The 26,650-nt window shown below is 50.5% G+C and overlaps 1 protein-coding gene across 7 annotated transcripts in view; it reads right to left on the reverse strand.

The window, feature by feature from the left end:
* The window catches only part of Agap1 (ArfGAP with GTPase domain, ankyrin repeat and PH domain 1), a 492,018-nt gene that overhangs the window by 140,620 nt on the left and 324,748 nt on the right, over nucleotides 1-26,650 (reverse strand). For 4 of the 7 annotated variants that reach the window (XM_076866820.2, XM_076866822.2, XM_076866817.2 and 1 more), the window contains one exon: nucleotides 10,925-11,083. The exons of the other annotated variants lie outside the window; for them this stretch is intronic. In XM_076866820.2, coding sequence (XP_076722935.1) covers nucleotides 10,925-11,083 — 159 coding nt within the window. The remainder of the gene's footprint in view (nucleotides 1-10,924; nucleotides 11,084-26,650) is intronic. 7 annotated transcript variants of the gene reach the window in all.

Here is a 26,650-nt window from a genome sequence, read left to right on the forward strand (position 1 = left end):
GAGAACCAGCACGGTCATTTGACCATCGTTTAACGCTATTCCCCCAGCTGTATTTGAGGCTGAGGTAATAAATGTGTTCTCTTTTTCTCCACTCTAAAGTTAAGTTGAAAAATTTGTAGCTGAAAATGTAGGGTGCCGCAGTCTGGCTGGGCACAAAATCACGAGCCACTCACAGCTTTGTAGATTCAAACAGCAATTCTTTATTCCCCATCTCACACCGGCCCTCTACAAACACGTTCTGGGGAAATCCACGTTCTCTGCCCAAATCCACACCACCACTGGGCTTCTGTCTCCCAAAAATACTCTCTGAATCCCGGGAGAACTCAAGGGGAACTCAGGCAGCAGGATACGCCCTATTCCCAGCAGGAATAATCTTAAACCTGGAACTGTCCTAAATCCGGATTGTCCTAAACCGGGGAACGCCCTAAATCCAAGGAGAGCCTTAAACCCTGATCCGCCCTAAACCCGGATCCGCCCTGGTCCTTGAGCAAGGTCACCTTACATGCAATGTCACTGCAAAATGTCTAAGGCAAGTCCTATTTCCACGAGTCCTTCCACTAAGCAACATGGGGTACGCTGGCAAGGAAATTGTCATACCTACTTGGCTAATGGCTCTCAGCAGTAGGGATCAAAAAAAATAAAAAAAAAAGGTCAAGCAATTTTGTATGATTTTATATTTCTGTATTTTTAGGAAGTTTTAGTGATTTAAGTTAATACACATTGTTGTGTTAGACCACTGAGAAGTGACTTGACCAAATACTGGGCCACACAGCTAAAAGGGAGACTGAGGCACAGAGCCCCTGGAAGGAGGTCAGCATGGGTGGCTTACTACTCCCCACTCCCTGCCCCCCAGGGGTCTGTCTGCTCTCCAGATGTTAACTCTCGCAGACCCCGTGAGCTCTCAAAACCATGCCACTCTGTCCCTGGAAGATGTAAGGTGCTCTCTTGCCTGGGCTCAAGGGCCCCCCCCCCACCCACCCCTCTGCCCTTGAGCAGCTGCCAGCCCCACAGAGCCCTGCACAGGCCCATGCTCTCTTCCTATATGGACACCATACACCTTCAGCATGCTGAGGTCCTAGCACTACCGAAAGCCAATGGATGTGTCTATCTTCTTGGGGGCCACTTCCAATCCACCATGGGCCCCACTGCACATGATAAAGCGCTTACTGCATATACTTGTACCTTGCCACTGAAGGTGATTGGTTCCAGAATCCCCTTGGATACCAAGATGGCAGATGCCCAAGTCACTCATAAAATAGGGTAGTACTTGCATTAAGCCAGGCAGGTCCCCAGGATTCTTTAAGCCTCTCTAGATAACTTATAATACCTAATGCAATGGAAATGCTATGTATATATGCCATGTACTGTTTAGGGAATAACAAGAAGAAAAAACATCTGCACATGTTCAGTACAGATGCAAATTTTTCCCTCAAATATTTCTGATCTGCAGTTCATGGAATCCATGGAAGCAAAACCCGTCAACACAGAGAGGTGACTGGACCTGTTGAATGAACGAACAGATGAACAAGCTGCTGTTCTGTGCCGGCTGAGAACACGCGCTGGGTTCCACTTGCTTGTGCAAGCTGACTTCAGAGCGCTAATGTGTGTCCTGGCAACCAGCACCCCCGTTCTACTTGTCCCCACTTGACAGAGAGCATTTCAATCTGTCTACTCGTTGACTTTCTGTCTCTCTCTCATCAGCCTGGAGAGATTCAGCACTGTCTGGCTCCCTGCTGCACCCCAGGGCCAGGGCAGTGGGTGGCAAGTAAGTAGCCGACAAATACTTGTTGGATAAAAGTCGCTGGCTACCAAATTCAGTGACTGCTGGGTAACGCACTGGGTGCCGAAGACCCTTGCCTGACGTGGCTGTGAGTTCACTCATGACTCAGCTCGGGCCACCAGCAAGGAAGGCAGGAAACTCAGGTTTCACTCTTTCACTAATTTTAAAATTTTCTATTGCTGATCTCTCTGCTGAAAATGTTTTCTGCTGGACACTGAACACACTGTGACCAACGTGCTTTGTTCTGTGTAAAGGGCACCAGCTCTATTAATACCTAGTTTCTAAAGTGTGAAGACCAAGATACTTAACTTTAAGAATTCTAAGAGTTACATCTCAGAGGCTGGCAGAGGCCCAGGGCTCCTTCTGCAGGCCCGGCCAGCAATGCAGCCTCTGCCGCGCGGCCTGGTCCTAACTGGGGAGCTCTGGTGGCCCGTCAGGTGTGCTTATTTGCTAACACATCAGGAACACCGAATGAGGACATGCTGGGTGTCGCCCAGGACCTCAAGGACATGGAGAGAGACAACACCCTGAAGCCTCTTGTCACGGCATTTATGCTTCCTGGAGAGGATAACGCAGAAAGCAGAACAGGGTCACACACAACAAGATGGCAGGGTGACAACTTCTGGCGGGGCAGGACACAAAGTGCACAGTGTAAGCCAGGTCACAAGCAAGCCAACACATGCAACCCAAACCAGAGTCCAGGGAAAGGCGTGTGGACAGGGCAACTGAGGCACCCCGGGCACAGGGCAGCTGAGGTCTGAGCAGGGCCCTGAGCCTGGCAGGGCGGAGCTGCAGCTTGGAGAGGGACAGGTGGGTGGAGATGGATGCAGAAACAGGGCCAGACCAGTGGGGGGCTTGTCAACCAGCGATCAAGGACCAGGAGTGAGTTCCACAGGCAGGGGAAGCCACCAGGAGGCTGTGTGGGACACGCAGACTGGCTCAAACATGGCTTCTGTTTGAAGATGAGTTTCCTGCTGCGAGGACAAACTTTGGGGAGCAAGGACATAAGCCAGTGGGCGAGTCTGCCCTGAGGGGCAGGGCTGGGGGGAGCAGGGTGGATGCAGGGGCTGGAGCAGCAGAGCCAGGCGGAGTAGCTTTCGAGAGCTGAGGGTCAAGGAGGGTTTAGCAGAGACTTTGTGAGTGTGTCCTGAGTTACCAAGAGGAAGAGACGGGAAAAGGAACTCAAAACAGCCCCTGAAGGCGAAGCTGGGCTCTGCTCTGAATCTGCTGGGCCTTGCCTGTGCTCAGGGTCTTCTCTGAACACAGGGTGGTCATGGCTGGGGACGTGAACTTGAGCATCTCTGGAGCAAGACAGCCAGGCCTCCCCCAGGGCAGTGTGCGAGGAGAGGGTGGAGCTAAGGGGTGCTGCGGAGGAAGATGGAGGGAGAGGAAGCTGGGGGACGGCGGGGGCGCTTCTAGAAGCCCAGAGAAAGGAGGCTTTTCAGCAAGGTGGATCTGACGGTTCCCCTCCGCCGAGAAGCAGACTAGCCAAGAGTTCCAAGCACCCGTGAGATGTGCCAGGGTGTGTGGGCATGCGGGGCCGCAGGAGTGGGAGGAGGGGACGAGGTGGGCGAGGGGCTGGGGGCAGCGAGTATGGACATGTGTCCTGGAGAGTGCTGAGAAGGAAAGCTGGGGGCACAGGAGAGACACCAGAGCAGGCCTGTCTGCCCAGGGGGCCATCCAGCAGCAGGAGAGGCGAGGCTCAGAGGTGTGGGCATCTGCAGCAGTGGAGCCCTTGGGAGTCAACAAGGATGGGCTGGAGGGTGGAAGGGACACCCTGTCCCTTGCATGAGGGTCACAGAGAAGATATGGTAGCTCCAGAAGTGGGAGAGGGTGGACGTGGGCAGAGCAGTGAGCACCTCCCCTGTTCTCACGAGGCGTGAAGAGGCCCTTCAGGTAAGGGGAAACAGATGGGAGAGGACGCAGCTGGAACAGTCCCCTCTCAGGTGTCACCAGGTGTCCTATCACCGCAGGCTGCTCCGTATCAGAAGCACGTCCTTCCTGCAACTCCTACTCCACTGCTCTGGTCCAGTTCTCGGGCAGTCCCGGGAACCTCGCAGAACCGGCCTCCCAGGCTCCTGAGCGCCGTCCCCCTCACTGCGCACACCCGACACAAGGCTCCTCAGCGAGCGCTGGCTGCAAATGCCCAGGGAACCTTCCTGTACCCAGCCTTCATCTCAAGCCACACGAATCCGATCTTCAGCTGCTTGTCCTCCAGACCATCGTTTTTAAAAACCATGTCCAAGCGCAGAACGTGAGGGGGTTCGAGAACGCTTCCCTGGAGGCCCTGCCCCCTGGTTTTCCATCATTTTGAACACTGCCTTCAGATCCTTCCCTACACCCTGGAGCAGATCTGGATATGGCCCTATTTGCTAATGTCTTTATCTAAGTGTGACCCCACAAGAGCCCAGCAGGCCCGGAGTGTCGGGGGCACAGTGAGCACCATGAGGGGGCAGGACACCCCTACCCTTTGCACAGACGGAGGCCGCACAGTGGTTCCACAGACAAGCTGCTCCCAGGCCTGCCCCGCCAAGGTCCGGCGCCCCTGTCTATTATTTGTATGGTTGCTTGTTAAAGATGAATTCAAGAACTTCTCTGAGCTTTGACCCATTCTGTAATCTCCAAGTCTGGAGATCTAGATGGGGACTCTTGGTCCCCATAGTGTCCCCGTGTCCGAGGACCTCACCCTTCCTGCTCCTGCTCAGCAAAGCAGCCATGCTGAGCAGCACAGCTAAGATAACAACTTAGTGGCAATTAAGACACAGCCTCTCCAAGTCCAGCCTGGCCACCATACTGCCACGCTGGCATACTGCCCTCTATCTCCATTTCCGCCCTCAGGTGAGGGTCACGCTGATCTTCCTCTCGTGGGTCCTGTGCCTGGCACATATTGAAGGTCACGCCATGTCATAACTGGGGCCATCCTGTGCTCAGAGAGAGTCACCAGCAACCCTGCTTCCACCTGCTAGACGGCAGTAGCAGGGTCCCCCTCCCCCACTGTGACAAGCATAAAGGTCTCTGGATATCACCAACAGTCCCCTGGGGTAAAAACACCCCTGCTGAGGATCACTGGCCTAGAGGAAGACACTGTGGGCCAGGTGCTATGACAGCTTGCCTCCTCCTCCACCGTGTTCCAAACCGTTCCCAGGTTTTTGCCTGGCCATGACATGAGGGCTCCCGCTCCCTCTTCTCGTAATCGGGACAGCATCTGACTGTCCTGCTTCTCCTGGGTCAGCAGCTGCTGCTGGAAATAGCTGATGGGAAGGAACTAAGGAGACAAAGTACAAAGATGCAACATTCTGATCAGGAGGGAAAAAAATCCACCTTTCCCCCCTGTGGCCAGTTACCCTAGGAAGCTTCCGCTTCTCCCCGGCCACCTGCGGAGAGAGGAACACAGGCTCTGCCGAGAAGGGAGCTGGGGTCATCCTTTCAATTAGGCCGACTAGCCTGGTGAGCGGAGCAGACCCCCGCGGCGGAGAGCAGTGCCCAGCTTTGAGAGACGAGAGCCTGGGGGTCCTCTAACACCAGCCTGCGCTGAAGGCTGATGATGAACCCCAGGGGATGGCTCCTGAATGCCAGCCAAGCTTGGGAAGGAATTGATAAAGGGAAGTTCAGGTCAGCCAGGGAGGAGAAAACGTATATCTATATGATAATGCGTTTCCGTAAAAGGCAAGTGCTATGAAAAAAACAAATAATTTTTATGATACAGTGTTTCTGTTTCTGAGCATTCATCCCTCCTTTAAAAAATACAGCAGAGGAAGAGAATAGAAGCTTTGGAATCAGAAAGACCACGGTTTGAATTTGGGCCAATTATTAGGAGTGCGTGATCTTTGTTTCTCTGTATTTTTGAATCATTATCAGACAGGGATAATGACTCTCAGGGGAATGAACACTAGATATGATGCGCATGAGATTGAAGGCAATGAGACACATGCCCCCCCCAAACCCTGAAAATCCTGCACATAACACCTCCCGGTGGGTCTGGTGGTGCCCCACTACCACCACCCGCTGGTCAGGCACTAAAATTGTCAGTATAACACCCAAAGGGAAAAAGTGCTCGAACTACAAATATTAAAACCGCTGAATGCATAGTTTCATATTCTTGAAACCAGTTAGGGCATGCACGCTGGGACCTCTGCGGTCTCTAATGCAGGCTGCTGCCTTTTATTGGGTTGGCTCTATGGGAAGAGAAGAAAGGGAGAGCAATACCCAAGCATAACAGGGAAAAAATATTTAAAAGTCAGCAAAACTGAAATGCTTCCAATTCAGGATCCACTGTCTAGTCACCATAGAGTCTGGGGGAAGACACGATCGAATGGTTAGAAGAAAGCAGGGACAGACAGAGGTACACACCAGCTCACACGCAGGCACACACTGGGCACAACTTCTGTGCAGAGAAGGGAAAGAGGGTGCTCAGTGCTGACCAGGCTGCAGGTGGCCTGGAGAAGGCCGCCTGGGGGAGGCCAAGGAGTAGCACTAGAGAGCCACATGAATAAATGCAGTTTTAGCAGTGACGCCAGCCACAGCCGGGAAGATAAACTGTTGGACTGAAGCAATCGGGGGACGGGGCGGAGCCATCAGCACGACCCACAGTCAGGAGGTGGGGCGCACGGCTGCCACAGACACACAATGGCTGAGGCCCCCAGCCAAGGCTGGCACCTGCAGGACACAGTGACGGGGACAGCGCCCAGGCAGTTGGGAAGGCTGACAAATGCACGGGGGCACGGGGTCCGCTCTGTCCCTCAGCACAGGTGTGACACATCTGAAGATACCTCTCGCCTTGCCTTGAAGTGAGCTATGACTACCAGGTATGCTACAAATGACCCCCCAGGGCACCCTGTGCCCCACTGCAGTGCCAACTCCTGCTGACACTTCCAGAGAAAATTACCTGCAGAGAAAATGATTAATAAAAAAGGAAATTACAGGCTTCCAGTAAGATTCAAGAAAACCCTCAGCCAATAGTTGTCGCAGAGATAATTGTTCTGAATCTATCAATAAAGCTAAGCTGCCCCTTCATTGACTGCAAACACCAATTTCTTTCACCCAGGGTTATAAGTTGGTGTTCACGGGCTCACTACTGCCATTACGGTGATAAACAGTTTAAACCACAACAGGATCTGACATGTAGATCAATTCTGGGTCCATAAAGAATCTACACAAGAGGTTCCAGGACAGGAATTTACAGCCACCAGTTTTTATTCTCTCTTGCTGCAAAAATTACTTCTGTCAAACACTTAGGAGAGTGAGAAAAAATGTAAAAAAATTAATTTTTCATGTACTACTGGAACAGCCTTTTTCAATGCAGAAGCTCAAGATGAATACGTTCTGCATTTAAAAAATTACGCCAACCAGCATGTGGTACTTAGTTGGAAGAGGGATCCAATCCTCCAAGCGGCTCGCCAGCCAGCAATTTGAAACCCTGAACAGAGCTGTCTGGGTTTTCTCTAAGGGCAGATGCGGGGCTCATGTTAGCAACGCCAAATTATATTAGACGTTTAATTTTAAACCTCAGGTACTTAAATGTAAAGGCTTACAACAGTAATAGTCATAAAGCAGTGGGGCATTCCATTTCACAGAATGGATTCTCCTCTGCTTCTCCTCTTAATTTAGCCAGCACCCCCTGTTTCCTAGTTTGGCCCACGACAAAGCCATCTATCTAATTAGGAGTTGCTCACAGCTGCCTGAGCGCAGAGGCCCCGGGGGGAACTGGGTGTCAAAGGGGAAGATTGAAAAGTTCTCTGGAGCCAAAGTCTTAATTTCGGATGTGTGTGTGGGGGGCGGGGGTGGGGGCAGAGAAGAGATGAATCCTGAGGCTGTTGTTGTTATGGCGTTTCACCGTAATGCTGGTGACCGCGGCGGCATGCTCAGCGCACGGGTAGGTGTGCTCCAAGGCTGCTCAGCCCCACCTCCTTGGGCCAGCTCTGCCAGTGTCTAAGGACTCCGAAATCCAAACCAGAGATGGTGAGGGCCTGGTGGGGGGTAAAATTCCTTCAAATAGGAGGTGGGGGGAGTGTGTCCAGCATTAACTGCAACTTTATAAAGAATGGCAGAAAGCCCTTATTTGTGTTTGTTTCCTTTGTGATTAACTTTCAAGTTCCCTGGGAATGCTTATGCCAAAGGTCTTGGAACACACCTCACTGAAGTTTCCCCAATCAGATTCTGCACCCTGGTGCTCACGGAAAACAGCTGGGCTTTGGCCACTGATAATCAACATGGTGAAGGCAGAAATGGTGCCAGCCGGAGGGCGGCCAGGACAGTGCCCTCCTGGAAGACAGGGGTGTGTTCAGGGGTGTGGGGGTAGCCTGGACTTCTGCATGGTTCGCTGCTGATGCCAGGGGCTGTCAGATGCCACTGTGTGCAGGGACCACGCTTTGAGGCAAGGATCTAGAGCAAGGATCTAGACTTCAGCATGCAACACTGTCCCTGGCAGGGCCTGCAACCACACAGGTCACTGGGTCCTGTGGCCCGGGTTCTGGACTCCGTGGGTCTGTAATGGGGATGGATTGTTTGCATTTCCAAGTAGGTCCAAGGGGTAGCCGATGGAGAATGAAGACCAAGGCCTGCAATCAGGCTTGAGCATTCATCTTGGTCCTAGGCAGACCGAGACCTCGAACAAGCCCTCTGACTTCTGGACCAGCCCCCTACAGAAACTGGAGCTAAGAACAGATCTACTCCATGAGAATAAGGGAGGTAATCCACACGGAGCTTGAAATGACTATCAGCTCTTATTATCATTTCCTTCTCAAACACACATCAGCAATGCATACCATCATGGCAGAAAACACAGGTGCCGGGCAGGCCCCGGGAACTGCAGGAACCATACTCTGCACCACTCTGCCGTCTTCCTGGTCTTTGCTGTTTAAAGACCCGGATCCACAGCCACTCTGGCCTCTCAACACTCTGCTCTTCCCTTTCTCTCCTCATTCAGCAGCACAGGACTCACACCTTTCTCTTTCGAGTGGCTCCTTGGCTGTTCCATTTCCCTTTTCCTCTCCTGTGTCTTTGTCCAAAATGCCCCAGTGCTTATAACAACCTCCTGCCACTCTGTACAATATCCACCTGGCCCTGCAGTTCTCCCTGATGAACTCGTCAGCCCTCAACTCCCACACAGGGTCAGCCCTGGCTGGCCTCCACCTCCCTAGGCAGGCCTACACCCAGGAAACAGGCCTGGGTGTCCGACTCCCTGGGCACAGGCTCAAGTGCTGTATGGCCAGGGAGCACACAGGTCTCTGCCAGATGCCCAGCGTGCTCACATACAAGTTACTTTGCAGTTTAAAGAACAGCCTTCAAATGCAGGTGACCGCAGCCGTGTGTGGTGTGACAGGCAGTGTGTAAACACGCGTGTACAGCTCGGTGTAACAAGCCTCCATGGAAAGTGACTTCCAGCCAAACCAAGGACTAGAGATAGTGACGTCTCAGGATTTGTCCTTGTGGAAATGCCCGTGTGTGTGGCTGTTAGCAGGAGGGAAGGCTATCTAGTAAGTCAGTTCTAATTTGTACTTTAGATACTTCAGATACTGTGTAAAAATAGTCTATGTGCAGACAGGCAAAGGCGTGTGGGGGTTGCTGTCTTTCAGGAGCTCCCATACCACTCCCAGGTGCATAGCGAGCAGAACCTCGAACTGGTGCCTCACTGGTTCTCTCGCAAAGGAGCTGCTTTCTGGTCTGAGCTGCTGCACGACAAGGCGAGGCCTCGGTGACACCACGCAAACATCAGACTCGGGAGGCTCAGCTGGGCTCCGTGTGAGCACGCCGCCATGGGGCCTCAGTGGTGGGAATGCGTGAGGTATTTTGAAGTACTTGAAGATAAAATGATTCAATGTGTGAACAAGCTCCCGAAAAAGGTCACTAGGGTGAAAACAGTGGTCGGTATTAGAGTCCACATGCCACGTGCAGCAGCTCATGCCCAAGAACGGAGAGGGTGGTGGACAGTGAGGGACAGTGAGAGGACAGAGGAGCGGTATCTGCTGGAGGCTGAGGCACATGGGTCTGGTCAGGGAGGGGAGAGAAGGCAGGGGCTCATTTATAATGACCCTAACTCATTCCACGGGGGGTCCCTAGGTATCACCAGGGCTCAGGTGAAGGGCAGAGCATCCGAGGGTCCCTGCAGGGGCTGGTGTCAGATGCTCACTATCTCCCAAAGCGTCTTTTGTGGAGTCGGGAGGGAGCCGTGGACTGGACATGGGTGCGTGCTATCTCGGTGCCCCCAGGAGCAAGCTTTCGCAGGCCTGTGCTGCTGCGGCAGCGCTGGCATCACCTTGACTGCCTCCTCGCACGGAGACGCTTCCTTTAAGGCCTCTGTGTGGCCATCTCCGCCAAGGGAGTGTGCAGTAAGAGAAGTAAGGATGATGTTTACCCAGAGCAGGGTCCTGCCGCAGCAGCTGGTGGGTCCTCAGGGAAGACCCGATGCTGCATCTTTTAATTAGAACAAATTATGCTAAAATTATTCTCAAAGCCTGTCTGATAGATTGTGTACAACAGTGGGAATTCCCTTAAATACCAGTGAACAGGCCACAGACAAAATGCCACAGGCGGAGCCTGCTGTGGCCAGCAAGGGTGCCCCCCATGTGATGATTCATGCTTCAACTGCATCAAAAGAGTTTCCTTTGCACATCTGTCCCCTAGGAAGCAGGCCACACTTGTCAAAAATCAAAACAACGCAGAAGAAGTGAGGAATTACAGAGGGACGCTCCAGAATCTAGAGGGGCACCAGGAACCCTAGGAAAGCGACAACAGACTACATTCACCCTAACAATGTATGATGTGCACTGAGGCGGACGCAGGCCATGCCGTGTCGGGCAGTGTGATCAGGGCCGTGACAGCTGATGTTGAGTCTTACCCAGCATCTCCCTGTCACGTGACACTGGGCAAGCCACTTGTCCTGTCTGCAGCCCCAGTTTCCAAATCTGTCCAATGGGGATAAACATCTACTCCCTGAGTAGAGGGGACAGAGGAGATGAGGCAGATGAGAGACTATCAAGAATAAACGCTCCACAGGTGACAGGCGAGACCGGTACTGCTGTCATAGGGACCCACAGGGTTTTGTGCTCCATGCGGAGCACATTGAACTCAGGCATCTTGCCCAGCCCTGGTTGACATGGAGGACCAGGAGGTGGCCGCGGTCTGTGGGGCTGTGCCCCCTCTTACCACTGCTGATGGCCGAGTTTGCAATGACCGTAGCCTCACTCCACTGGTCGGCACTGGAGACTGAGTAGGAGCGCTGGTGCATGCCGTCGGGTCGGCTGTTGAAGGAGACCAGGCTGACGCCGCTTGCCATCTGAGACCCAGACGCACTAGTGACATTCCCTAGGAATAAACAAGTCAGGTGAACACCACGGCGGACTGCAGACCACAGAAGGCAGCACGAGGTAAGTCTACAGGACCTCTTGCTGGCACCCAGTGTACCTGACCACCGAGAGCCACTGTCGTCCTGCATTGGCTAATGGAAGCACCATACGGCAAAGGGCAGCGAGGAATAAGGGTGGTGCACGTTTTGCTGCTGCTGGACGGAGCCACGCGAAGGACCCTGAAGCTCAGAGGGCTGCACAGAAAGCAGCCCCCCAGACACAACCCTACCATAGTCATGAAGAAAGAGACCAGTCAGCCCCAGAAGAGGGGCCAGGGCAGGAGGGGGCTACAGACGCCTGCAGCCAACCTGTCCACAGACTAGCCACACGTGCTCAACCACCAGAGTCATGCGTCTGGTGCCAGAGGATGAAGCTACGGTGCAGCGGTACTTTATGATCAACACAAATCAAAGTCCCCAGACGCGACCATGGAGGAGACACAGACTCCGGGACCAGATAACTTTACTCTTAACCTTGAAATGACTAAGCAGAGGAAAAATAACCTCAGCGACTTCATAGTGTGTGTGGGCTGTGATGAAAAATGATTCCATTGTACACTTAATGATTTCAATCAGTTGCTCAACATCAAAATGAATTATTATCTGGTCACACCAATTGTAGACTCAAAAACATAATTAAGTGCTTTTCTCTAAAGCTCAGCCAATCATACCTGCAGCTCCTGAATCAGTCTGTTAGATCTAGAGGGGTTGGTTGGTCTTTTTTTTTTTTTTAAACTTTTCTTCAATTGTTTTAGTTCAGAGCCAATTAAGTTCTAAACTGTTTCAGTGGAGGGTTTTCACAGCACAGGGTTTTAAATGTGCAGCCCATTAGCAGTTCCTAAATCTGGCCAATTACCAGAATTTCCCGTGGAGCTTTTTAAAAATAGAGGCTTCAAGATCAGGCTTCTGATTTTGATTCAGGAGGTCTGGGGAATATGCATTTTCAAAAGCACTCTGGCAATTCAGGGGCCAGGGAGAGGAACCAGGGCTCTCCCCAAACAAGTGGCCTCATGTAGCCATGTGCATCCTGGAAAGTCGACTCACCGAGGGGCGGGGGGCCACCACGCACGCGCTTACGGAGACAAAGGGTCTTCCTATTTTATGCTGTTGCCTGAACTGGGACCATAAAAGAAATCAGTCACAGCTGGTCTAACTTAGTCCAGAAAACCGCTGGAAGTGACGCAGGAAGCTGCGAACCTTGCAGCCAAGGGTCCAGCACAGAGGCATGGCCTGGGAGTGCTCCGGGAACGCAGAGTCCCAGGCACCCTGGCCCTGGAAGTCCAGTAAGGTGTCCAGGTGACTCAGAGCACATTAAGTCTGCATAGACCGGCTGCAGCACTCAGGTTAAATAAAAAACAACCCTCCAAACAAACTAACTAGTAAGACAAACACCTGTGGCCGCGGTGCCTCACTGCAAACCCCTGCTCTGGAAGGCACTCAGGCAGGAAGGGCACAGACTCGGGTCGGAAGCCTTAGGTCCTGCCTGCGCTGCCCAGGTGCAGGCTCTTGAGCTGGCTCCCCCCCCCCCCCTGTCGTCGTGTCCTAAAAGCTCGATGCTAAGGTTTGGACCTTCTGACACCCCAGACACACGCAGCTGCCTCCGAGTCCTGCGTCCTGAGAGTGTCATGGGAGCACGCCCCCAGCCCTGTCCTGCACCACTCCTCCCAGCTGCCTGGGGAGGGCCAGCCTTCCCAGGGAAACATCACAGCTGTCCCGGTGGCCGCCTGGAGCTGTCCTCTGGGCATGGGGTGCCTTGGTTGGAACCCTGCTACAAAAGGGCGTTCAGAACTCAGGGGGTAGGTTGGCTGGGGCACCTCTGGCAGCCTATGACCACAATCCTATGCTCGTCCTGGGGGCATCCATAAGGGCTGCATCTGTCAGCTCCCACACCTTTAGCCTCTCCTGGGCTAATGGACGGCAGAGCGGGACAGTGAGCTGCCCCGTGTGTTCTGGGCTCCCCTCCTGAGAGGCACCTTGGGCTGGCGGCGCGGCTCTGCCGGAGGAGTGTTTGGGTGCTCCACCTTCTCCTTGGCCCTTGGGGCCTACAGGTGGCCTGGGCCATCCATGCCAGCGCTGGTGCCTGCACTGTCCCCTGTGCTTCTCTTCCCCAGGGACCGCGATCCCACACATCACCCATCAGGGCTGGACTTGGGGGAGACGCTGCTGAAGAGCAGCTCCTGGGGCTCCCTGGCCCCACCCTGCCTCTATCACATGACTTCCCAGCAGGACACCCCCGACATTCCTAAGGAAGGTGAAAGGGAAAGAGGGAAAAGTGGTGGAAGGACAGAGAGAAGCCACCTGGAGCAGGGCGTGACACCTCCTGGCTGTCACCCAGACTTCTGTGCCAGGCACCCCAGCCTGCTCTGCCCACGGGACCCCTGCCTGTGGCCCGACTCTCAGGGAGTGATTGTCTTCTCTCTACAGTGCCCACTGGAACCCGACAAGCCACCACTGAGAGTGGAACCTCTATGTAACACCAGCTTCAGGCACACAAGGCCCGACGGCTGGAAGACCTGAAGGAAATTCACTGTCTGTCTGTCCGTCCATCTTGGGATCAGTGCTCTCCCTGCTCACCCACTCTGAGGGCCATTCCCAGGACAGCCAGGCAACAGCCTTGCAAGACCACTTCCTTGAAGGCAGAGGAAGTCATTTTAGTGCGTCCGTCACTGGCTACTGAAGCAAACTCCAGAAAGAAGTGTCCGTGTGCACACGAGGTCAGCAGGGGGGACTGCCCGCAAGACAGGAAGAGCAGGCAACCGGGGAGCTGCCTGAGAAAGGGCTGGTGTGCACCTCGGGGGCCATCCTCCCACTGCTGACTGACAGCCAGACTCGGGCAGCCACAGGGGGCTGTTGCTAAGGCATCTGTGGCTGGTCTGCTGGTCCTCAAACTTCTTGCTGTTTATGAAATGAAATTTAAGAATGAGTAACACAATAAGATGCTGGAGTGGCTGGGAGGTGGCCTTCTACTTCCTGAGGGTAGAAGGAGGTAGAGGGGGGTCTCCAGGGACCCAAACAGGGACCTACGGGACCAAGAACCTCCTGGTACCCACATGAGGTTCTGAATCAGCTGGGCTGCTCCCTCACAGCAGGTGCGTAGAACCATCAGCCTGCCAAGGGCCCCTTCCCCAACCACCCTCCAGTCCCAACTGTGGGTCTCAACAGAAGCACCACGACTGGATTTCAGCCTAATCCGTGTACATATGGACACACAGTTATAAATGTATAATTCTTTTTAAAGTGTTATTTATTTTTGATACTGCAATTGAACCCAGGTGTGCTTTACACTGAGCTACAGCCCAAGCCCTTGCTACTTTTTGAGATAGGGTCTTGCTAAGTTCCTGGGGCTGGCTTCAAACTTGTGATCCTCCTGCCTTAGCCTTCCAAGTTGTGGGGTTATAGAGCTGCACCAATCACATGGTAAAAGTCCAAATTTTTAAAGCCAGATGTGTATACTTGTGTCTGGGTTGAGCTCAAAGATGCATTCTCCTTAGTTAGCAATAATTTCTTTCCCTCCTAAGTAGACTCAAGCTGGGAGGCTCCATGGAAACACGGGTACTTTCTGTCATCCCCTGGGAAATGAGCATGCCCAGCAGCTGTGTTTTGCTCAGAAACAATAAGCTGACCATCTCCACCTCTGCACCTGATGCAGGGTGGCACCACTGCCACCTGGTGCACTGCCTGGCCACCCATTCAACCTCCTGTCCGCCTGGTCCCTGGTCTCTGGTTGAGTCACACAATATTCCAAAAAATATGCACAGAAAAATTCTCAGAAATAAAACATTTCTGGCTCTCTCTTAAGGTAGTAAATCTCTCTCTTTTAAAAAATATTCATTTACTTTAATATCAGTTAAACTTTTCCTGAAAAGACCAACTAATAATGACATAAAGAGAGAAGAGGAGAGGGGAGGGGGGGAGGGGGGATAGTAGAGGATAGGAAAGGCAGCAGAATACAACAGACACCAGTATGGCAATATGTAAATCAATGGATGTGTAACTGATGTGATTCTGCAGTCTGTATACGGGGTAAAAATGGGAGTTCATATCCCACTTGAATCAAAGTGTGAAATATGATATATCAAGAACTATGTAATGTTTTGAACAACCAACAATAAAAATTAATTAAAAAAAATAAAATAAAATAAATATGTCGAGAATAAGGAAAACAAAAAACAAAAAAACAAATAGTTTGCTCCAACTTGGGAGGGGGGAGATCTCTTCAACCACAGCAGATGGGGTCTCTGTGCATTAGCTCTGGTTCCTCCCTGACCCTGTTGATTACCAAATAAAATCAGCTTGGAGCAATATCCTACAACTAATAATAATAATAATAAAAAGAAACAAGTGTTTTCTGTGATGATACAGAATATATTTGCTGAACTGAAAACAAACAAAAATGAATGGTAGCAAACAGCCTCTGTCCTCAAGAGCTGAGGAGTCCACAGACAGGGAGTCGCCTTTAAACGCAAACCCACCAGGAGAGATGCTTCCTGGGTGAGGCAGCCCAGGGCCCAGAGACTTCTTCCTGACACCCTGGGAGCAACCCACGGCTGCCATCAACTCCTCAGGTATTTGTGGTTCCAATGGTCACCCGCTGGGGCACTGCTCCACTTACAGTCAACCAGAGGCCAAAGAAACAAACAACCCCTAAACGTTTAGCGAATGCTTTTGATAACGTCAAATATTCTAAACTAATTCCAATAATCTGTAATACTCATTTTTACGCACACATACGCTAACAAACTCAAACGTGGAACTTCATTTCCGTTCTTGATTGAAAGTCATTAATTAATTGGCCACATGATACCGTCTAGGCAATTTCTGCACGTCAGCACCTACCCGAATCTGCCTAGGTGAGACCACACGGGCAGGCCCGTAAGCGTAAAAGGAGATGATACCTTTAGGATGGTCTTCTCCTCTCTAGGTACTTGAGGGCTACATGGCTCATGGCATGGTACTTTATTTCAGGTTAAGGAGTTATTTATTAAGGCTGAAGGGCTTGAGTTTCTTGTTTGTGAAGCCAACCACGTGATCGTCTGAGAGGTCAGGACCTTGACCTTAAGACCACCCAAGACTCACGGGTGGCTCTACTGTCCCAGTCACTGTCAGGTCAGGCTGCAGAGTGCCCTGGGCTGTGGGGCTGGGGGCCAAACACGCCCCGGCCCTCGGGAGTAGACAGACCATTGCTGGGCAGGAGGTCAGGGGCAGCCACATGAGGCCACCTAGCCACACAGGTGCTCTGCTCCAGAACTGCACTTGAGTGGCAGTGGCACAGGACACGTAGCTGGAGTCTGAGCCAGAGGACGCGCGGCTCTGAGGCTGGACAGGGCTTTCTTTGCAGGACCTTGTTCCCTCAGAGGGAGTCCAAGAGCCTGGTCAGAACCCATGTCCTGGAGGAGGATGTGGGACCAAGTCCAGTCGCTATCAAGGGGCCTTGAAGGAAGCTTCTGCTCCCCTGGCCAAGGGGCACGCCCCTCTCCCCCAGGGGTGAGCGCCTCCAGGACAGGCACTTCCTGTCCTCCCCAGCTCTTCCTGTCCTCTGGCCTAGCATATCCCCTGCACCCCACTGCCGCAGGCAGCCTCCCATGGCACCCCTTATTCTGCATAATCTTCAGGGGTGCCTACAGAGAGACCGCCTTGGATGACAGGGACACTCACTGTCTTTCCTGGAGGAGGGCGGATTTATCTACGGACTGGGATATTAAATATTTATCCCCATGGCAAAGGAGACAGGCTGGCTTGCACCCCACTCTAAAGACTGCAGTGTCTCAGCTTGGGGTTCCTCTCCTCGGCACCACCGAGTGTGGTGGCGTTACCCTATGAGAAGTGGGACTTGGGGCACCTGTCCTAAGGCTGACCTTCTGCACTTCCTGTCTCATTGCACTGAACCTGGGCTGTGCTGGGCACAGTGAAGGGGAGTGTCCTTGCCCTTGGGAAACCTGCAGGCTAGTCTATGAGAAGGGATCAGGCAAGTCCACCAGTGGCCCAGGAGCCATAGAGTGCAAGGGGCAGGGAGCTCCCCCTGCTGGAAGGTCCAGGAAGGACTTGAGAAGAATGCCTGGAGCTTAGACTTGGGAGTCTGACCCAGTTAGGTCAAGGGCAGATGGAGAGAGAGATACCACCTTACACTCTCCAGGACAACCTCAGGTGCGCTCTGACGGACCCACAGTGCAAGGCTTTCAAACGGCATCTCAAATCCTGTCCATCTCTTTCTCCCACAAGATTTCCTCTTCCTTCTAATCCTTCTATACTAAAATGTTCCAGGTGTCCCGGGCAGCGTCACTCCTCATGGTCCCACACTGGAAGTGACCAAAGCGTCCCACTCAGCATGGTACAACGTGGCACACACATGTGGAGTTCCTCACACCACCAAGAGCAAAGGAGCTGGCCACAGGGTGTCCATGGGAGGAACTGCAGACGGACCACGGAGCCGAAGGCGGTGGGCAGGAGAGCCAGGCAGTCCCTGCTGTCCAAAGGCTCAGGGATGACAGGCACATGTCACCTGAGGAGTGACAAGAGGTGACGGCCTGTGTGTGTGTGGAGGGGGCCCGGGGGCTTCCTTAGGATTGGCTGCCTGCTGCCTCTTGATGTGAGCACTGGTCACTGCAAACCCAGCTAGAATTTAGGATTTTGTACCTTCAAATTTACCGAAAAAGTTAAAAAATGTCATCTGAAAGCAGAAGCCAGGTCGGGAAGTGTCCGTGAGAACTGGGTTGAGAAAAATGGCGGCATCATCAGTAACAGGCCCTGAAGGTGGGCCAGCTCCCACCAGCACCCGATGCAGCCTTCCACATGAAGGTGGCGGGGAAAGGACCTTTCAGCATTTGCCTCCGTGTTTCCCCCCAATTTTACCACGAAACACATGGCTGGCTACCTGGTCCCTTCAGAGCTCAGAAAGACCATCTCCTCAATAGCCCCTCTCTGGATCAGCTGGCTCCCTGATTAGCAGGGGGCGGCGGCATTACCATGCTAATCCATGTCCTCCCAGCGCCACTTCCTTGATATGGATATGTGTGTGTGCTAGCGGGCAGCCTTGATTAGTGCACGCTTCCATGTGTCAAAAGCACCAGATTCTCTCCAAAGAATAATGTCAGCTGTACTTACATCCCTAAAGTGTAAGAGTTGATTTGAAAAGGTACTTACCTCCACCATATGCTATTTTTCTTTAAACAATTTGCATTTCAAAGTGAATACGGCATTTATATCTGAATGAATATCAGTATGTTGCCTGAACTGATCTCCAATGAGCATGAAAAAGATGCTGGTTTTCTATTGAACAAGAATGTTTTCACCCACCAAATGACATCAAAGACAGAGTTCCTCTTTTAAGCTATAGGCTTATTACATTAAAAATAGCCTGCTCGGATTCTTAAAAATATCCTCTGAAATGATGGCTTTTCATGGCATTCACGCCAAGATTCATCAACAGCCATTTCCTCTGGGATACAAGACTTCACTCACGGCACCTTGTACTTCTGGTCTATCTTCACAAACGCGACTTCACTTTACCAACCCGTTTAGGAAAAGGAGACTTACTTATTGGTTAAATAAGCCTGAAAAAAAGGAGCAGCAATAGGAGAGAAGCGAAACTGAATTTTCAAGCACACTAAGAGGGCCGCCGCCAACACAGGATTCTACCAGCATCACATGGAAAAGGGACATTTATAACTTTTTAAAAATCCCTAATGACGGGAATATGATTCCAAGTAACTCTCCTCCTCTGGAGGCCTCAGCCCTGGAAATACCCAGGGCTGCTCTTTGGGTCCTGTCTGCTTCCTGTGCAGTTTCAAGGGTTACAAAACGCAAGCGTGCAGCTACTCTGCAGACCCCCAGCTGCACCACACCCACTGTGTGCAGGCCCCGGAAAGCCAGGAATCACCACTGGACAAGGAGGCTATCCTAACGGTCGCATCTCTTCCAACGAAGCCTTCGCCATCTGCTCTGTCCTCTAATTATAAACCCGAAAAGAATATAATTCACAACACTACCATAAAAAGTGAGATACAAATGATTTAAGTGCCTGTGAGCCGGGCCCATTCGCTCCAGTATTTGCATTGGAAATCTGCCCTTCTATTGGCAACCAGAATTTCAGGCTAAGAGGATTTTTTCCAAGGACACATTTGGTATCTTTTCTTAAAGATGCAGGCAACATGGGCTCTGCATGCAGTGATTCTTGCTTTGTAGACAGTGCAATCTAACATATCTACAATTGAGACACAAACCTGGAGTTCCTCAGACTACTGTACCATTTTTGGCTATTATATTTTCCATATTATGTTTACTAGAGCAAAAGAATGTCTAGCATCCAGAACCAGCTGCAATGACACACTTAATGTCAGCTCAATACAGCAAAGTGACTGTGTTCAGAATATAAAATCCTGGAATTAGATGGTTCATGGCTATTTCTTAAAATGTGAGCATAGCTGATTTTTATTGTTTTTAATTATGATGCTAAAGAAAAAAATGATAGAAATCTATTTTGTTATATACATTTCTTACAACTTATTTTATAAAATTATTCAGATGTACAAATAATGTAAATTATTTCCACCAGAATCCTAACAGATCAACTCTGTATTGAACATATTCATATTTTTATAGTCATGACCAAAGAAAACACCTAATTTCATGTTGAACTTTTTAAAATATGACATATGCACTGCTGTCCCATGTTTTTACATCATCCCCATGACAAACTTGGATGTGTAACACCACCTTATGATTTCATGGAGAATATCCTTACTGCCACATTCCTACTTCCAGATAGTTCTGGTCGTTTCTAATTTCTCATGACCGTAGACAACACTGAGAAGAACATCTTCTATGCCTACATTTTCCTTAGGGTAAGGACTTGGAAGAGTTATTAGCAGGACAAACAGCATGTGTATTTCTGACTCATGAAACATGTTGATGAATTTTCTTAATGACCAGTGGCTAAAAGGAAATGGAACCTGGGCATCATTAAAACAACTCAGTCTGTAATTTGCAGAATAGATAATAATAATAAATAGAAATCATGATGATGATAATAATATGCCCCATGTGGTTAATATAATGACCAAATTATGTAAAGTGCTCCACAAACTGCAAAGCCTCTATAGATATTTGCTATCAATTTTACCAACAGTGGGTTTTCCTTTTCTCTACAGTTTATTTTCTAGCAAAAGCTTAAAATGGTGATAGAGTGAATTCTGTCTCTAAATCTACAGAGTCTGAAAGTCTCCCTTGCGTCTCTCTTGGGAGTGGCCTCCTGTGGCGACTGCTCTATCTGCCCTAGCGCTCGCCTGGCTGGCGTCACTCTGTGTAGGCTCGCTTGCTCACCTGGTGACCACTTAAGAACATCCACCATCAACATCATGGTGCTTAGTGCCAGGGACAATTCAGGGACACCAGATCCCAAAGTTCTGGTGCTTGGTTATGTCAGCACGACCAGAGGCACATGATAAAACGGGAAGGGAAAGAAACCAGGCACTTGGAATGGGAAGAGAGAGGAGGAGGAAGAGCGTCACCCGAGGGAGGGGCTGGCCATCCGGGGAGCCAGCAAGGCTGCGGGTGGCCTGGTGCTGGGCTTCTGCTCCTCTCTGTGGTTGGATATTATGTGGCATTTGGCAGAATCCAGGAGGAAGCATCAAGCACATCAGAAGGTAAGTTCTCACTTAGAATTTAGCTTAAATATTCATTCAAAAGATAATCCATGTTTCTCACTTCCCATGTTCATCTGCTGAGGAACACCTGCTGTGGAGGTGCACATCCAGTGCCTGCCGAGCACTATCCTCTCCTGGGCGTGAGTGGCATGAACAGGTTTATATGTAGTCCAGTAAGGGAGGCGGGCAACATTGTAAGTATGGAGAATAAAACTCAAGTTTTTTGTGTAAAGGAACAAAATATGGTTAGAACATTTAGATAATCAGTTTTAAAAAACAGAAAGCCCAAGATATCCAGATCTGTCTTCTTTGGTCTCATTTGGTTCAAATCCCAATAAACGGAAAGTTGGGGCTCGACTGGGCCTATTATCTTCAAGGCAGTCTCCTCCTTCCTAGAGGAACACATGAGCTGTGCTGTGCATAACACCACTGTCATCAGTCAGCATGTGCTGGGAGCTTTCTCTGGCCATCGTCCCTCCCAGACACGAGGCCAGGGGGCCACATGGCTCTGTTCTCAGAGACTCACCTGTACTCTTCTCTTCTCTTGCAGTTCACCGGTTCCTGCGAAACATCTCTCACAGCTGAACAGAGTAATCACGCAGGGACCGCAGAGCACCAAGGAACACTGCGTTCAGAATGAGGCCACGGAGCAGGCCCCGGGTTTGTGGGCTGGGCTGCTTCTGGCTTTCCCACTCACCAGACATCTCTCTCCAGGTGACTGGTGACTACAGAACAACGGGCCAGAAGGCTTAGAGATGCTTGGGAAAGTTCTCTGCCAACGTGGGAAAGAGAAGCACCCATCGTGGGCAAATGAAGACTCAACTCTAGCCCATCAGTGCTGAGCTGTCTGCCAAGATTTAGGTTCTGCCTGTTTTTGGGGCCAGCCACCAGCCCCCTGCCCTCCTATGCTCTTCCCTTGCTGACCACCCCCTGGTCTTGAAAGCAACATTTCCACAGCAGAAGCATAATTCCTCACCAACCCCACACTTTTGAGATGAAAAAAAGTTCCTAAAGCAACTCTTATTTACTTATAGGCCCATCGGTTACCATAGTGATATACGGCCATGTCTCCAACAGCCCTCTTAGGTCTTTAACGGAAATCATCCAGGATCGAGTTGCTTTTGTCCGTTCTTAGAGAGAAGAACACTCCATTTATAGTTCAAATAATTGAGGAAGCTTTCCTTAAATTGGAAGTATGATTCTCATTTTTTTTAACTGTACCCTAAGGGCCTTGGCCACAGGTTGCTACATTATATGAAAGAAACCAAACGATACTTAGCCTCAGTGTTTACCTCCTCCATGTCACATGATGGGTGACACTCAGCAATATTTACTTAACGAAAAAATAACTGGTAGGTGATGAAACTGAGAGGATCACAAACAGAAAGAAATAACGGTCTACAACGCGAAGATTCTCCAGCTGAATGACAGGCACAACATAGCACAGACCCACTAAGGCTCCGGGGAGCCACGTGGAGACAGAGCAGCCAACAGCAAGAAGGCGCTCAGCCCGGCTGGGACGCCACAGCTCTTGTCAAGAATGAAATATTAACTTTAGTGCCTTTTGATTTCAGATTCAGCTAACTACCTGAAATTTCAGTTTAAGAGAACCTTCACAAACATTACTTTTTGGGTAAAATTAATGAATTATTAAATTGCTGTCAAAACCTACTCCAATCAAACCTGGCTTATGGAAGCAGATGTCACGTGATACTGTTGGATTTGTTTTTTAAGGAAAAATAATTCTCCACCAAGAAGCCTTCCAACTGCAAGGACTCTTCCAGGTCGGCAGAAGGGTGTTCAGCAGAAGCACGCACTTTGTGCCTCAGAGGGGGGCGCTTTTAACCAAGGTCCAAAGTGTGGGAAATTCCCTGTGAGCAGCAAGGCTCGGCTCCAGACGGGGGACACACGTGGACTGGCACGGCTCACCTCCGACACAGCAGACTCCGGAGTTATTAAAATGTTTTCTAGACCATTTGAAACTAAACAAAGAAAAACTTTGTTTCTCTGAGACAACAGCGGATCTCATTTTGATGCTGCGTTATTTTTTTTTTTTTTAATAGCTATTACCACTGTAACAGCAGCTTAGCGACTCGCGTCTGCAGTGTGAGCAGTTTTGATAAACAGCCTCTGCGGGCCACACAACGGGGATAATGTATCCTTAAGTACCGCCAATGAGCTGCCATTCTGCACAGCCAATTACTTCTGTGCGTCTGTCACTCAAAGGAAAAATGACTGAGCCCATTAGATCAAACCTTTGTCACTGTTCCTAATGCACTCTTAGGCCTCATTAATCTCCGGGAGCAGCAACAGAGCGGCGGCGGCTCTGCGCCTCCCCCGAGCAGGCCCACGTGAAGCCTCTCATCTCCCCCCAAGTGCTGGCGTTAATCAAGCTCTCCTTATTGCCCCGGTCCCTGTCACGGCGGAGAGCGCTCCCTCTTAAATGCTCTCATTATGACCCATCTTTAGAGCCGGCTAAGTGGAAAAAAAGAGAGAGGGAGAGAGGGAGGAAGAGGACGAGAGAAAGAGGAGAGGAGAGAGCAAGTCCGACCACATTAATATTCATGACAATAATTAGTATTCTAGGTCACTGAATATTCATGCTATTAGTTTGGTTTTTTATGGGTTTGCTGGATGTCCTGATTGCTGAAGTGTGGAGAAAACAGCATGGTTGAGACTTCAGATGTCAACGGCAGTTCAATCCTCCAAACACATTTGCTGTCCCCGCCTCCCCACCCCCGGGAAAATCAGCGCCAACCCTCCGGATGACTGGCCCATTCCCACCACTGGGGGCCAAAGTGGGGGAGGCGGGGGAGGGGGGCAAGGTTTCCTTTACAGAGGTCTGGGCACCGATCTGGTTAGGATGAAATCACCCATAACTACAGAACCAAACAAAGACACATGCTGGAGTCGGGACGGTAACTGTGGGCCTAGAACAAACGTCACCACAGGGAGTCACGGAGAAGAGCGACCCTGCGACAGAACTGTGGTGACACTCCTGAGACCCGGGGAAGCCAGAAGAGCTTCCCTGGGCTGCCCCTCAGTGCCGCGGAGGGGTCCTGTCAGTGGGGAACAAGGTCTGTTCAGCCCGACCCACGCGCCCACGGTCTCTACTCAAAAGCCACCTGAACACTTCATGGTGTTTGGAAAATTCATTAAAAAACATCATGGCTCCCTCTTCCTTCCTGTTAGCGTAACTACTATGATGAATCCGTGACAGGATTCTGGAAACCTGGGCTGAGCTCGAGAAGGTATGTGGTGCGTATCCCACGAAAACGGAGTCAGATGTCACGTTCCCATCTCTGGGACAAGGAAGCTTGGGTTCAGAGACACCTGCAAGAGGCCCGAGGTGGGACTGGGATCAGCACTGCCTCTGCCTCCCAAGCCTCCGCTCTTGTTCACCGTGCTTTCCTGCTCTCTACTCCAGCATCACCGTAACTGTCAGCTACGGCCACTCTGCCTGCTGTCACATGCGGACAGTGTCACCAAACCAGCCAGAAACAGACCAGAGAACACTGTGGGCACTTCACCACCTTCCCTGCAAGGACAGCTGAAATCAAAGTTGGGAGGCTCCCTGAAGAAAAGCGTGGTTCACGGCGAATTCTACTGCAAGGGTGACCAAGGCAAGGGAAGGCAGATGCCACAGGAAAGACAACGGAGCACCATGGACATCCTGACGCCGGAGAGCCTTGGAGGAAGGGAAAGATGTGATGGAGTAAGGGAGTTTAGCCAGGTCTCACCTCAACAAAGAAGTATCTTTTGGATTCTTCTACTATTATCATTTCTTTTCTTTCTTTCTTTTTTTTTTTTTCCTGGAGTAGATCCTGAAGTCATGTTTTCAAAAACCTTAAGAAGGAAAAGTCCTGAGCCCCTCTGTGTTGTCTAATGAAGTCTTTTTCCTACCTTCATTTGAATGGTAGTGTTTAGTCTTCGCACAGGTTTCTCCGTTCAAGACCACTTGTCCTTGGAAGGGAAGACCTGCATTCTCTCTCTGGTCTGTCAGATTTCTTACTTCATAGATAACACTGGTCTCCTCTCTTGGATGTTTTGTAGGATTTTACGGTGCTTCCACTCTCTTCCAACTTGATGTTTGTCTCTTTAGATGTCCTGGCTTATCTCTAGCATATTTTCTTCTACTATATGTTGGATTGCCAACGTTGTCTTTAGCCCCATGCTTTGTATTATTTAAACTGGATGATTTTGAGAAATTTTTTTGTAATTGTTTTCTCTTTAATTTCCTCCTGTCTCTCCATCAATCTTCTCCTGGTTTGCTTTATCTCACCTGCAACACTGTCATCATTGCCTAATTGTGGCACCTGTTTTTTTCAATCCCAAAACTGGTTTATAATCTCTCATGATATAATTCTGTTCAGCGTGCTGCTTAAGAGTAAACAGAGCAGCAACTTATTCATCAGAAGCGTATGGATGCACATTCGTCACCTTGTCCTGTCACGGCAAGCTGCTGCCTGGGATTCTCAGCACATGTGCACTGTGCTACAATTCTAAATGCCACCTTGTGTGGTCTGTTTAGAGGTCTGCAGGGCTACCTGGTGCTCAGGACACCACATCAAACAGCAAAGCCAGCGACAGTGGCTCAGAATCTCAGGACGCGGAGGGTCCAGTTTTGTAAGCCCATACTTTGCAACCCTGCAGTCAATTTTCTCAGGCGTTGCATTTAGATTATAACGCACAAACCAACGACAACCAATGTGTTAACTTGTTTTTTTGTTTTTTTTTTTCCCCAGACTGGAAAAAAGTTTGCTAAACTATTGTGAAGAATGGTGTGCACTGATTTGGATCATTCATTTTTAAAGTATTTCACAAGTATTCTGTGCATCCTAATCTTGCACTAAAGATAGTTTAGTAATAAGTGGCTTTTAAGTAATGCTAGTACAGTTAAAAAAAAAAAAAAAGCTTCCCATAATGGTCGCACCCTACTTTGTTACAAAAAAAACTTGGCATAAAGTCTGTGACAGTTATCCAGTGAAATAGGGTAGGTATACAGAACCACCTCTTAAATCTTTCTGATGATAGTGACTATGATTTCCTTTGAAATTGGCTTCCTCCAAATTCTCGTCTTTGTCTTCCAGGATCAGCTGTCCCCTTGGTCTTACACATCTCGTTGTTCCCATGAACATGGTGGTGGTCCACTCTCATGCATGAATAAGAGCAGGGGGTCGAGGTGGAAGATCTTTGCAGCCTTGGGCAACTTGTTCCTGAAGGCGAAGCCTGGCTGTGGACTCAGAGCAAGCGAATGGCACACAGGACTGGGGCGTTTCAGCTTAGACTGACAGAGTGGTCTCCGGGTAGGCTGGCAGAGTTTGGCATGTGGCTTCTGCTCGGAGCTGCCTTGCCTTGCTATTTATCTGTTTTTCTTGGTGAATGTGCCTAGGTCGTTTTCCTGCCTTTCAAGCATTAGCCCTGGACAGAGGTGCCAATCTACCCAGATGTTCTCCTCAGTGCAGATGCTGCTCTGCTCCTCAGTGGGGCTGGTGGCAGGGATGACACTTGCTGGCTCTTCTTGCCATCGACCGTGGGCCGTGGTGCCACTGCCCAGTCTTGTCCTCCACACTTGCCACATAGAGTTAGGGGCTCCCTGCCTCACTGTGGTCTCTCTGTGGTGCCTCTGCGGGGCCCCAGAGTGAGCTCTGGGCTCAGGGATCAGCACTAAGCTAGCTGTTTCAACAGCGAGTTTCCCCCCTTGGTTCCAAGTCCATGGCAAAAACTGAAAGGAAGACCACCCCTTTTCCTGCATTTCGATGTGTGAAATGCAGTTGCAATTTCAGAACTAGCAAACTATTTTCCAGTGAAACAGATATAACACAACACGCCTCCCCACCAGCAGTCTGTCCAACCACCGCATCGACGCCGGCTCTCACCATCTCA

The sequence above is a fragment of the Callospermophilus lateralis genome, chromosome 9 (assembly GCF_048772815.1).
Source record: "Callospermophilus lateralis isolate mCalLat2 chromosome 9, mCalLat2.hap1, whole genome shotgun sequence".
NCBI lineage: Eukaryota > Metazoa > Chordata > Mammalia > Rodentia > Sciuridae > Callospermophilus > Callospermophilus lateralis.